The 13,984-nt window shown below is 45.1% G+C and overlaps 1 protein-coding gene across 2 annotated transcripts in view; it reads right to left on the bottom strand.

Moving 5' to 3' along the window:
• ACO1 (aconitase 1) overlaps positions 1-13,984 on the bottom strand; it is a 241,233-nt gene that overhangs the window by 21,288 nt on the left and 205,961 nt on the right. For both annotated transcript variants that reach the window (XM_030194231.1, XM_030194230.1), the window contains exon 18: positions 3,558-3,705. In XM_030194231.1, the coding sequence (XP_030050091.1) occupies positions 3,558-3,705 (148 nt within the window). The remainder of the gene's footprint in view (positions 1-3,557; positions 3,706-13,984) is intronic.

Genomic DNA, 13,984 nt, shown 5'->3' with positions numbered 1-13,984 from the left:
CCTTCTAGCTATACTACTGTACTAAGTAGATGAAAAAACCCTTCTTTTATTTCATTATATATTCCATGAGCCAGCGAGTGGGAATGTTATCCAGAAAGGTCCTACTGAATATCTGGATAAAGTTATCTGGGTAAGTCTGCCACAGATAACTTTAGGAAAGCTTTTCACTGACCAAACTTATTCACTGCTGACTAGATAAAATTAAGTGGATATCAGTGCTGACCAGATAAAATTTAGCTGGGATCCAGGAGCACTCCAGCCCTGCCTCATTTTATATGACTAAATTCTGTGCCAGCAACCATTTATACTTGGACAGAATTCATCCACTCAGTAAGGAAGGGATGGTGGAGGAGGGGATCTAAATACTGAGGGGTCAACATTCAAAGCGATTTAACCAGGCACAAGGAGTAACACTGGCTGCATATAATGTAGCAGGACTTGCTTATCCATTCCTACCCTGAGATAATATTCAAGCACCTTTCCAACTTTATGAACAACTTTCTTTAAATTAGTCCCCTTATTTTCTAACTCCTATCTATATGTCCCATCTTTTCTTACACACTATGCTGTCTATTAAAATATTTTATTTGTATTGTGTTGACACTAATGTAGCATACTATGCCACACCTTGTATTGTAGTTTGAATATTTTCCTACTGCTGTAAATATCTATTGCTATGCTTGATTTATTCTGTTTTGAGTGAATTTCTTCAAAAGGGTGGTAAATAAACCTTAATAAATTAATAATATGCGCCTAATGCAGCAAAAAATGGAATACGAGATGCACTCAGGTGTCCTGTGGCAACTTTGAAATGTGTGCACATGAACCACATGCTAAATTTTTTCTTGAGGGGGGAGTGTCAAGGACGGAGAGTGGGTGTTCCTGCGTTAAACCAGTTAGTGCATCCACATTACTGTGCACTAATTAACACATGGATACCCGTGTGAGCCCTCATCGCCTACAAAATAGGTGACAATGTGTTCACACGGTAATTTTTTAAAAATGGCCTGGTGCTAATGGCACAGTAGTGCGTGGCCATCAATACAAAAAATGGAAAATAGGCCTTTTTATAGCTGCGGTAAAAACAGCATCTAAGAGCACACTAAGGCCATTTTTTACTGTACCTTTGTAAAAGGATCCCGTTACTCAAATGAAAATAAAAAACTAAAACAAATTCACCAAGTTAGTGCTAAAATTACTGTTCATCAGGCTGTTCATTTTTACCACATCTAATTAATGTTCCTTCTCTATAACAGGGGCGTAGCTACGGGTGGGCCTGGGTGGGCCCAGGCCCACCCAATTTCAGCCCAGGCCCGCCCAGCGCCAGCCCAGCACCCATTGCCGGCCACTGCTGCTTTTCCTGTTGAGCAGCAGGGCCAGCGCTACAAAAAGAAGAAGCGCTAACGGCGCTAAGGACGAGAAATGTTTAAAAAAAAAAAAAAAAAAACAGCGCGGCACCGGCAGGCACTGTCTCGGCAGCCTTAAGGCATTGGCTGCTGAGGCATTGGCTGCTGGCTCGCAGGCTCCTCCCGCAGCCGGGAGAAGCCTGCGAGCCAGCAGCCAATGCCTCAGCAGCCAATGCCTCAAGGCTGCCGAGACAGTGCCTGCCGGTGCTGCGCTTTTTTTTTTTTTTAAACATTTCTCGTCCTTAGCGCCGTTAGCCCTTCTTCTTTTTTGTAGCGCCGGCCCTGCTGCTCAACAGGAAAAGCAGCAGTGGCCGGCAATGGGGGCTGGCGCTGGCATGCAGGGCGGGCCTCGTCGAAGAAAAGAGGGAAAACATGGAAGGATGGGGAGAAAAAGAGGGAAAACAGATGGAAGGATGGGGAGAAAGAGGGAAAACATGGAAGGATGGGGAGAAAAGAGGGAAAACAGATGGAAGGATGGCAGAGAATGAGGGAAAACATGGAAGGATGGGGAGAAAGAGGGAAACATGGAAGGATGGGGAGAAAGAGGGAAAACAGATGGAAGGATGGCAGAGAATGAAGGAAAACATGGAAGGATGGGGAGAAAGAGGGAAAACATGGAAGGATGGGGAGAAAAGAGGGAAAACAGATGGAAGGATGGCAGAGAATGAGGGAAAACATGGAAGGATGGGGAGAAAGAGGGAAACATGGAAGGATGGGGAGAAAGAGGGAAAACAGATGGAAGGATGGCAGAGAATGAGGGAAAACATGGAAGGATGAGGAGAAAGAGGGAAAACTTGGAAGGATGGGGAGAAAAGAGGGAAAACAGATGGAAGGATGGCAGAGAATGAGGGAAAACATGGAAGGATGGGGAGAAAGAGGGAAAACATGGAAGGATGGGGAGAAAAGATAGAAAACAGATGGAAGGATGGGGAGAGAAAGAGGGAAAACGGATGGATGGGGAGAGAGACTCTGGATGGAAGGATGGGGAGAGAAAGGGGAGAGACTGGAAGGATGCAGAGAAAGGTGAGAGACTGGAAGGATGTGGAAAGAGAAGGGACACAACAGAAAAGGGTAGAGTGATACAGAGACACTGGTTAGAAAGAGGGAGAGAGACATTAGATGGAAGGATCAGGAGAGAGGATAGATGGATGGAAGGATGGGAAGAGAAAGAGGGAAGACGCTGGATGGAAGGGTAGGGAGAAAGAGGTGACACTGGACGGAAGGATGCAGAAAGAAAGAGGGGAGACTACTGGAAGGATGGGGAGACAGAGGGGAGACTGGAAGGATGGGGAGAGAAAGAAGAGAGCTGCTGGATGGAAAAGGAGAGTAGTGAAAGACTGGAGAATAAGAGGAAGGGGCATGGGGAGAACAAGGGTGAGAAAAAGATGAAAAGCCATAAGTAGATGAAGGAAATTAAAGAATGGATAGTAAGAATGAATTAAATCAGGACAGAGAGAGAGAGAGGCAGAAAAATATTGAAGAAAGCAAAGAAAAAGGAGAGAAAAATGAGAAATGGCCAGGAAACCGTGGCAGAAGAGTTAAGCGAAAACGAAGGAAAGCAGAATCTAGAGACTGGGAGCGACACAATGAGAAAAAGTAAATGGCCATACAAGAAAGGTAAAGAAAATAATTTTATTTTTAATTTAGGATAAAGTAATATGGTACCTGTGTTAATGAAGTTTCAGAGACCAATACTTCCTTCCTTAGGTCAGGCGAGGATACCGTAACAGCATTATACTGACCTGAGGCAGGAGGTTTTGGCCTCTGAAAGCTCACTGAAAAGGGTGTTAGGCTATTAAATAAATTTTCTGAAATCTGATGCACTGAAAAGCAGCACTTTACCCTGTGTGACAAATGCATCTGATTAGCGTGACTAAATTTTGCTGGGGGAGGGGGGTAGAGAGAAAATTTTGTGCCCACCCACTTTGGGTTCAGGCCCATCCAAAATTGGCAGTCTGGCTACGCCACTGCTCTATAATGCTTCCAACAGCTAGTCTTTGCAGTGTTTCACCCTGGCCTCCACTTTCACAGCCAGCCTGACTTCTGCTTTATTATGGAAAACGAGGACAGACAACCCTCAGCAAGTAAAATAACACAATTCTTTAACTGCGTAAGCAAACATCAAAAGTAACAAAACTGTAGGTTCCTCACCGTTTCATCTGAAGGAAAATGTATGGTCTGTGGTGCCTGTTTATTTAGGAATTTGTTGAACAAACGGATGTTTGCAAATGTTCCTCTCGCCATGACATCATCATTACCCCTGCGTGAGCCATAGGAATTAAACTCCCTGGGCGTCAAGCTGAAAAGAAAAAGTATTTTTTGTTTACCCCGTTATATAAACAATGTAAAACAAATTACGATTATTCAATTTAATGTAATCTTTCTCACCCCTCCTCCCCACTATTTAGAAAGGAATGTTACTTGTATATTGAGCAATTTAAACCCTCTTATCACAGACATAACGCGCACTAGAAATTAGTGAACAATCTGCAACCAGAGTACTGGATTTCCTTAGTATTTCATAGTGTTTATTTTTGTGCATTTCTTTGTGTGTGGTGTCTCTGGCAAAATAACTGGTCTCTGCATTAGTGTTAGTTTGACAAATTTTACACTCAAAGCCATTTTCCTTTGTCCTGTGAATTATCATCAATTACTGGTGCCGATATCTCTCACTACAGTAAGACTTAACGACAGAATGGTTCATCTTCTACCACTATTAATATGTAATCTTGAGTAGGCCTCACCAAGATCTAGGATTTAGCACATATCTTTACAGTAACAGTTCAAGATGAATTACATTCAGGTACTCAAAGGGCTCACAAACTAAGGCCCTTTTACTAAGCAGGAGTAAGCCAACCATGGGCTTAATGCACGCCAACCTGGAGCTACCGCCGGTCTAACACTGGCGCCGGCGGTAGTTCCACCCCCAGCATGTGGCATTTCCAGTGCTAGCAGAAATATTCAAAAAATATTTCCACAGGGGATTATCCGGTGGTAATCAGGCAGCGCAGCATGCTACCCGGTTACCGCTGGATTACCACAGGAGCCCTTACCGCCAACTCAATGGCATCCCACACCAGAAGAAAATGTTTCCTCCACCATGGAAGGCTCCTGACATCCCACACCTTCCAAGTAGCTAATAAATGAGGGTCCTTTTACTAAGGAGCACTAAAAATAAGCATGCGCTAAACACTAGAGATGCCCATATATTTCTGTGGGCGTCTCTAGCATTTAGTGCACACTAAAAACGCTACCACTCCTTTGTAAAAGACACTCTGAATTTGTTTTCTCCACTTCCAATAAGATGGGGAATCTGAAGACATCCAAGACTGCAAAATCCATTTGCGTTCGAGACACACCTTATGAAACAGGATTGTCCCCCCTTTATTTGGTCCCTGAAGGGCCCCAGGCTTGTCCAATAAATAATCCACTAAGCCCTGAATCGGATATCCCAGTATGGCACCCAGGTAATGAACTATGGTAGACCAGAATCATTTGATCAACAAACATCCACACAAAGAATGGATAAAAGTATTATTATCTCTCTGACATTTAATATAAAGAGGAGATTCCAAACTACCCACTTTATATAACTGTACTGCGTAAGTACGCCCTATGTAATACCTTAAAATAACATTCCCTGAGGTCTGTGCTAAGAATTAGGTGGGAAATCTGTCGTTTCTTTCTTTACAACATCCGTAAAATCCGCCCCTTTCTTTCCGAGCACTCTATCAAAACCCTCATCCACACCCTTGTCACCTCTCGTTTAGACTACTGCAATCTGCTTCTTGCTGGCCTCCCACTTAGTCACCTCTCCCCTCTCCAGTCGGTTCAAAACTCTGCTGCCCGTCTCATCTTCCGCCAGGGTCGCTTTACTCATACTACCCCTCTCCTCAAGTCGCTTCACTGGCTCCCTATCCGTTTTCGCATCCTGTTCAAACTTCTTCTACTAACCTATAAATGTATTCACTCTGCTGCTCCCCAGTATCTCTCCACCAGTGCTTTTTTTGTGCCGGTACGCAACGGTACGGCGTACCGGCACCTTTTTTTTTTTGCTCCCCCCGCCCCGTGACGGACGCAGTGCCAGCCCCCATTTCCGGCTGCTGCTGCTTCTCCTGTTGAGCAGCAGCGGCCGCTACACAAAGAAAAAGATTAAACAAAAACTTCAAACCTGGCTGAAACGCAGCACCCTGGCACTGTAGACAGCCATTAGGCATTGGCTGTTGCCCCGCAGCCGCTCCTCCTCTTGCCTTACGTCACTGCGCTCCTCCGGGGTCTTCCTCCAGGGGCAGTGACGTAGAGGCAAGAGGAGGAGCGGCTGTGGGGCAACAGCCAATGCCTAATGGCTGTCTACAGTGCCAGGGTGCTGCGTTTCAGCCAGGTTTGAAGTTTTTTTTAAATCTTTTTCTTTGTGTAGCGGCCGCTGGGGGCTGGTGCCGCGGGAAACGTGGCAGGGAGAGGGAAACCAACAGAGGGAAGGATTGGGGAGAGAGGGGAAAACAGATGGAAGGATGGGGAGAGAGAGGGAAAAACAGATGGAAGGATGGGGAGAGAGAGAAAGAGGGAAAACAACAGAGGGAAGCATTGGGGAGAAAGAGAAAGAGGGAAAACAACAGAGGGAAGGATTGGGGGAGAGAGAGAAAGAGAGAGAGGGAAAACAACAGAGGGAAGGATTGGGGAGAGAGAGAGAGAGAGAGAGAGAGGGAAAACAACAGAGGGAAGGATTGGGGGGAGAGAGAAAGAGAGAGGGAAAACAACAGAGGGAAGGATTGGGGGAGAGAGAGAAAGAGAGAGAGGGAAAACAACAGAGGGAAGGATTGGGGAGAGAGAGGGAAAACAGATGGAAGGATGGGGAGAGAGAGGGAAAAACAGATGGAAGGATTGGGGTGAGAGGAGAAAAACAGAGGGAAAAACAGATGGAAGGATGGGGAGAGAGAGGGAAAAACAGATGGAAGGATTGGGGAGAGAGGAGAAAAACAGATGGAAGGATTGGGGAGAGAGAGAAAGAGGGAAAACAACAAAGGGAAGGACTGGGGAGAGAGAGAAAGAGGGAAAACAACAGAGGGAAGGATTGGGGAGTGAGAGAAAGAGGGAAAAACAGATGGAAGGATTGGGGAGAAAGAGAAAGAGGGAAAACAACAGAGGGAAGCATTGGGGAGAAAGAGAAAGAGGGAAAACAACAGAGGGAAGCATTGGGGAGAAAGAGAAAGAGGAAAAACAACAGAGGGAAGCATTGGGGAGAGAGAGAAAGAGAGAGGGAAAACAACAGAGGGAAGGATTGGGGGAGAGAGAGAAAGAGAGAGAGGGAAAACAACAGAGGGAAGGATTGGGGAGAGAGAGGGAAAACAGATGGAAGGATGGGGAGAGAGAGGGAAAAACAGATGGAAGGATTGGGGAGAGAGGAGAAAAACAGATGGAAGGATTGGGGAGAGAGAGAAAGAGGGAAAACAACAGAGGGAAGGATTGGGGAGTGAGAGAAAGAGGGAAAAACAGATGGAAGGATTGGGGAGAGGGGAAAAACAGATGGAAGGATGGGGAGAGAGAGGGAAAAACACAGATGGAAGGATTGGGGAGAGAGGGAAAAACAGATGGAAGGATGAGGAAAGAGAGGGAAAACAGATGGAAGGATGGGGAGAGAGAGGGAAAACGGAAGGATAGGGAGAAAGAGGGAAGACGCTGGATGGAAGAATGCAGAAAGAAAGAAAGAGGGAAGACGCTGGATGGAAGAATGCAGAAAGAAATAGGGGAGACACTGGAAGGATGGGGAGAGAAAGCAGAGCTGCTGGATGGAAAAGGGGAATAGAGAAAGACTGGAGAATAAGAGGAAGGGGCATGGGGAGAACAAGGGTGAGGAAAAGATGAAAAGCCACAGGTAGATGAAGGAAATTAAAGAATGGATAGTAAGAATGAATTAAATCTGGACAGAGAGAGAGCCTGAAAAATATTGAAGAAAGCAAAGAAAAAGGAGACAAAAATGACAAATGGCACAGAAGAGTTAAGCGAAAACAAAGGAAAGGAGAATCACAGACTGGGACCAATATGGAAAGAAAAACAGTCACCAGACAACAAAGGTAGAAAAAAAATCATTTTATTTTCATTTTAGTGTTTGTAATATGGCCAATTTGAGAATTTACATTGGCTGTCTTATTTTGCACTGGGTATACTACTACTACTACTTAGCAAATCACGTTATTTTTTTCTCCTATAGTACTGTAATATTTTCAATGATGTCTGTTTATATGCGCCATGGCTGGTATAGGGGGTGTGGTTAATGTGGGTGTGGCTAACATAGGGGTGGAGCCATATGTGGTGACCCCGCCCATAATGAGTACCGGCACCTTTTTTTCTACAAAAAAAGCACTGCTCTCCACACTCGTCCTTCCCTACACCCCTTCCCGTGCACTCCGCTCCATGGATAAATCCTTCTTATCTGTTCCCTTCTCCACTACTGCCAACTCCAGACTATGCGCCTTCTGTCTCGCTGCACCCTACGCCTGGAATAAACTTCCTGAGCCCCTACGTCTTGCCCCATCCTTGGCCACCTTTAAATCTAGACTGAAAGCCCACCTCTTTAACATTGCTTTTGACTCGTAACCACTTGTAACCACTCGCCTCCACCTACCCTCCTCTCTTCCTTCCCGTTCACATTAATTGATTTGATTTGCCTACTTTATTTATTTTTTGTCTATTAGATTGTAAGCTCTTTGAGCAGGGACTGTCTTTCTTCTATGTTTGTGCAGCGCTGTGTATGCCTTGTAGCGCTATAGAAATGCTAAATAGTAGTAGTAGTAGTAGTAAATCCTTTTTACGGAAGCCAACATATCCCAATCTTTCAGCTCCATTGTTAAGTCCCGTTCCCAATGCTCTCTTACCCCTCCCCCCATATCTTTAACCTTCTCAAATTTCTAGAGAGCCTTATGAAACCCAGAAAAATAAGAGATATCAAAATCAGAGATATTACTGAAGAAATCTCTGAGCCAGCTTTTAAAGTTCCCACATCGTGTTTAACTTGACAATGTGCAAATCTATTGCCCTATCTAAGGCCAATACACTGTTGAATCGACTCACAGGGAATCAACGTCCCTTCCTGAGCGAGTATGTGCTCCAGTGATATAAACCCCCATCTTTCTCATTCGATAAATACTAAATTGTTTAGCCCTGGTTGAAAAGATGGATTTCCCCACATGTCCCCTCCCAATCTCCGCACCAACACCTTCCATGTATCTCTTAGGGGGTCAGAATATAACACTGCTACCTAAGCAATATGGAAGGTGAGCATTTGGTAAATGCAGCAATGACTGAAAATAATATGGGGCATAGAAAGCGGTCTCCAATGAAATAACCCAATCCTTTGACGTAGCAGACAAAGCCATATTGTAAGAATATAAGAATAGCCATACTGGGTCAGACCAATGGTCCAACTAGCCCAGTGTCCTGCTTCCAGCAGTGGACAATCCAGGTCACAAATACCTGGCAGAAACCCAAATATAATGATTTTAAAACTTTATTTGTAACCCACTATATAGCCTAAGTGGGATACAAAAAATACCAATATAATAAAATAATACAGTACAACAATAAATAACAAAAGTAATATTACAAAATCATTTCATTGGAGAATTATAGATTGTATTACAGTGGGGTGGGAGGGAGGAAATATAGAAAAATTATTGAATTTCAGAGAGCAGTATTGGAATTTTTTCCTTGAAGGCTGTAAATCCCGGAGGATTGAATTGCGAAATCGAGTGGATGACACTGCTGTAATGTGATTGGATGATGGCGTCAGTCCTTCGAGTGTGATTAGTGCTCCTTTTTAAAAAAAGAGGTGTATATAAAACAGGTGTATATAACTGCTAAGACGCCGCTGCCATTTTACAAATTCCGCAGGAGATGAAGATGCAGTCTATTTTTGGATAAAAAAGCTTGTTTGATAGAAAACTATTTTGTGAGGCTTACAAAGATTTAATGATTAAAATTTTGGATCGATGACGAATACATGCCCACTCTAAGCAATGCTTGGCTCGATAAGCTAAGCCACAGTAGTGGTATCATGCGCATCCAATAGAGCCAATAGTGCTACTAAATATAATTGTACTCTAAGACAAATCTTCAGTTTGTTAGGAGCTGGGCATTCTGGTTTGGATATAATACTAATTAGCAGAAAACTACAACAGTAGGGCTCTGCATCTCATATAACTAAAAATCAATCACTGCTATTCACTTCTTGGGATTGGTAGCATGGAAAGTTGCTACGTATCTCAATAACAGACTATGGACTATTCCGTCTGGTAGCGCTATATAAATGTTAATAATAATAATAACAACTTGTCCAAATCTTTTTTAAACCCAGATACGCTAACCGCCTTTACCAAATCCTCCGGCAACGAGTTCCAGAGCTCCTATTTCCTCCTATTTGTTTTACAAGTATTTCCATGTAATTTCATCGAGTGTCACATGATCTTTGTACTTTTCGAAAGAGTGAAAATTGATTCACTTCTATTCGTTCTACACCACTCAGGATTTTATAAATCACAATCATATCCCCTCTCAGCAGTCTTTTTTCCGAGCTGAAGAGCCCTAACCTCTTTAGGGGGTAATTTTATACAGTTTTTCTGTGGATAAGCCCCGTTTTACCCATGGAAAAGTGAAGATCTTTACCTGTAGCAGGAATTCTCCGAGGGCAGCAGGCCTTATATTCTCACACATGGATAACGCTATCCTGTGTTGCCCAGTCCGGATCTTATGACAAAGCACTGTGATGGACTTGCAGTCCATCTGCATATTCTCACAGTCTTCTCCAGGGTGACTCCCAGGTCCACCCCGATCCACTCAGGGCCCTTGCTCCAGGTGCCTAGCACTTCCCCAGCTGCCTTCTAGGTGCATTATGCCAGCCAATTACAGACTGTGTGTTTCCCGATGGCGACCCACATCCTGTTGGGATTAAAAGAAACAAAAAGTTGGGCGGATTGTCTGTGGGGCTTAGTCCACTCCATGTAATAGACCAATGCTCACTTGCAGTCCAAGGTGTGTAAGGCATTCTTGTCAGGATGGGCATGAGGTTGGGGATCGAATGTTGGCAAGACAATCGACTGGTTCAGATGGAACTCAAGAGACCACCTTCGGCAGGAACTTAGGGTGCGTGCGGAGGACTACTCTGTTGTGACGAAACTTAGTGTAAGGTGCATCCACTACTAAGGCCTGAAGCTCACTGACCCTGCAAGATGAAGTAACAGACACCAAGAAAATGACCTCCCAGTTCAAGTACTTCAGATGACAGGAATCCAGTGACTTGAAAGGAGTTTTCATCAGCTGGGTGAGAACGACGTTGAGGTCCCATGTGGAAGTTTGACAGGGGGCTCTGACAAGAGCAAACCTCTCATGAAGCGAACAACCAGAGGCTATCCAGAGATGGGCTTACCCTCTACATGGTGATCGTAAGCACTAATCGCACTGAGGTGATGTGAACCCTTACAGAGTTGGTTTTGAGACCAGAGGAGAGGTGCAGAAGGTATTCAAGCAGGGTGTGTTTAGGACATCAAATGGGATCTAGGGCCTTGCCCTCACACCAAACCTCCTCCATTTAAAAGAGTAACACCTCTCGGTGGAATCTTTCCTGGAAACTTGCAAGACACCCTCTGGCAGACCCAAGGAAATAAATTCTAGGCTCTCAAAATCCAGACCATGAGCGCCAGAGACAGGGTTTGGGATGAAGAACAGACCACTCGTTCTCCATGATGAGGGTTGGAAAACACTCCAATCTCCATGGTTCCTCAGAGAATAAACTTTAGACGAAGAGGGAACCAGATCTGTTGAGGCCAGTAAAGATAATGGTCCTGCGGTCTTGCTTGAGTTTCAGCAAAGTCTTCCCCACAAGAGGTATGGGAGGATATGAATACAGAAGTTCTGATCCCCAATGAAGGAGGAAGGCATCAGCGCTAGTCTGTTATGGGCCTGGAGCAGAACTGAGGGACCTTGTGATTGATGTGAGTGGCAAAGAGATCCACTGAGGGGGTGCCCAATGCTTGGAAAACCTCACAGGCAACACCATTGTTGAGAGACCACTTGCGCAGTTGTATGACCCTGCTCAGTCTGTCGGCCAGGCTGTTTTTGCCCGCCAGATAACTGGTGCAAAGAAACATTCCATGCCGGAGAGTCCAACGTCACATCTGAACCGCCTCCCAACTCAGTGGGTGTGATATGGTGCCCCCTTGCTTGTTGGTGTAACCTTTGCAACCTGATTGCCCATTTGAATGAGTATAATTTGGTGAGACTGCTGATCTCTGAAAGCCCATAGAGCATTCCAAATAGCTGAAGCTCCAGGAGACTGACCAAGCACTTTGAGTGTGAAACCCGTTTACCTGGGCTCCCCAACCAAGGCAAGATGCATCAGTTGTCAGCACTTTCTCTGGCTGAGGAATTTGGTATGGGAATCCCAGAGTCAAAATGGATCAAATGATCCACCACAACAGGGAGCGAGTCAGATCCGAGGACACTCGGATGACATCTTCCAGATTCCCAGTAGCCTGACATTTACTGAGAAGCTAGGGTTCACTGACTGATTCTCATGAGAAGACATGTCGTGGGCATCACAAACTGTGGACGCCATGTATCCCAACAATATCAACATCTGCCAAGCTGTGACCTGCTGAGAGGTGCAAGCCTGAGAAGCCAGTGCGACTAGAGCGTTCGCTCTCTGCCCCAGAAGGAAGGCTCGAACCTTCTGCGTAACGAGCAGGGCTCCAATGAACTCCAATTGCTGGGCAGGGTGTAGATGGGACTTGGGGTAATTTAAAACGAACTCTAGTAGCTCCAGCACCTGAATAGCCCTCCGCATGGACTCCCGAGCACTGTCCTCCGACGTGCTCTTCACCAGCCAGTTGTCGAGATAAGGGAACACATGGAGGCATATTTTCAAAGCACTTTGGGAGGCTAAGTTCCATAGGTTTCTATGGAACTTTGGGAGGCTAAGTGCTTTGAAAATGAGCCTCATAGACACCCAGACACACGTATCAACACTGCAACTACTGCTAGACATTTGGTAAATACCCTGGGAGCTGACGCGATGCCAGAGGGCAACTCGAAGTACTGGAAGTGCTGTGTTCCCAACCGAAATCGAAGATATTTCCGGTGGGCTGGAAGCATTGGGATGTGTATATATGCGTCCTTTAAGTCCAGAGAGCATAGCCAATCGCTTTCCTGAATCATGCAGAGAAGTGTACCCAGGGAAACCATCCTGAACTTTTCTTTGACCAAGAATTTGTTCAGGAACTTAGGTCTAGGATGGGACACATCCCCCCACCCCCCCGTCTTCTTTTGCACAAGTACCTGAAATAGAATTGCCGCCCTTCCTCCCCTGGTGTAACCGGCTTGACTGCATGAGCCATCAGAAGGACTGAGAATTTCTCTGCAAGTACCTGCTTGTGCTGAGAGCTGAAGGAATGAGTTTTCGGTGGGCAATTTGGAGGTTTCTGATGCAAATTGTCCAGCTAGGATATGCCCTATTTGAAGAACCCACTGGTTGGAGGTTAGAAGGGACCACCTTTCATGAAAAAACTTCAACCTCCCCCCAACCAGTAAGTTGTCTGACAGACACTGGGAAAGCAGCTATGCCTGTGGCCACATGGAGGATCTGTCCCCAGCACAGCTCTGCCTGCACCTGCTGCTTGGGCTCTACACTAGCACCCTCCTCCCACTGATTGGGTCAAAACTGCCTCTGGGCAAGTCTCCTGCTCTAAAATTATACTCAGTGATTTCTAGGTTACTGGAGGCCGCACTACCTGAATAGTGCCTGGAAAGTACAGGAAATATAGCTGCCAACCAGTTACAACAGAGTCTCAACAGAGAGGTCTTTTCTCCCTCTACTTCCAAACTGAGACTGACTAATTACTTCACAGTTAGGCGGGAAAAAGAAAACTGTCACTTCTGGTACAGCTTTAAATAAAAAAAAGTCAATCGCCATCTGCTAGCCAACTAGGAGAAACACATAGCAGCAAAACAACCAGGAGAAAAACATGTCATCAGCAAAACAATACAGTTCATAGGCTCAGAAATCCACAGTTTCACCACACAGCAATTTTATCAACTCTGGGTAATTTGCTTTGAAAGGGTCATCAATGTTCTTAGTCAAATTAATCCCCAAGTAGCGGATACTCTTAGTTACCCAGCGGAAAGAAAAAGAGGTCTACTAGGCAGCTGAACACTTCTTAGATAATCCAAGTAAACCGCCCTCTGATTTAGTTATATTTACTCCAAAGCCTGAGACTGCCGAATAGGCAGAAGTTTCCTTCAACAAATTGGGTAGGGGTAAAGGGTTAGTAAGAGATGATAATATATCATCAGCAAATAAAGCAAGTTTATATTCACTATCCCCCACCCTCACACCCCTGATGTCTGAATTAGCTCACACCACGGCAGCAAAGGGCTCCATAACCTTCACAAATAACATGGGTGATAGGGGGCACCCTTGACGGATACCCCTAGTTAGAGCAAACAGGCCTGAGTTACCCTCGTTAATAAGGATACAAGTTTTTGATAAGGCATAAAAGGCCTGAAACCATCCCCTGAACACTGATCCCAAC

This window comes from Microcaecilia unicolor, chromosome 2, assembly GCF_901765095.1.
Source record: "Microcaecilia unicolor chromosome 2, aMicUni1.1, whole genome shotgun sequence".
NCBI classification, from domain to species: domain Eukaryota; kingdom Metazoa; phylum Chordata; class Amphibia; order Gymnophiona; family Siphonopidae; genus Microcaecilia; species Microcaecilia unicolor.
Note: the sequence above shows the minus strand (reverse complement) of the source record. Positions and strands in the feature narration are given on the sequence as shown.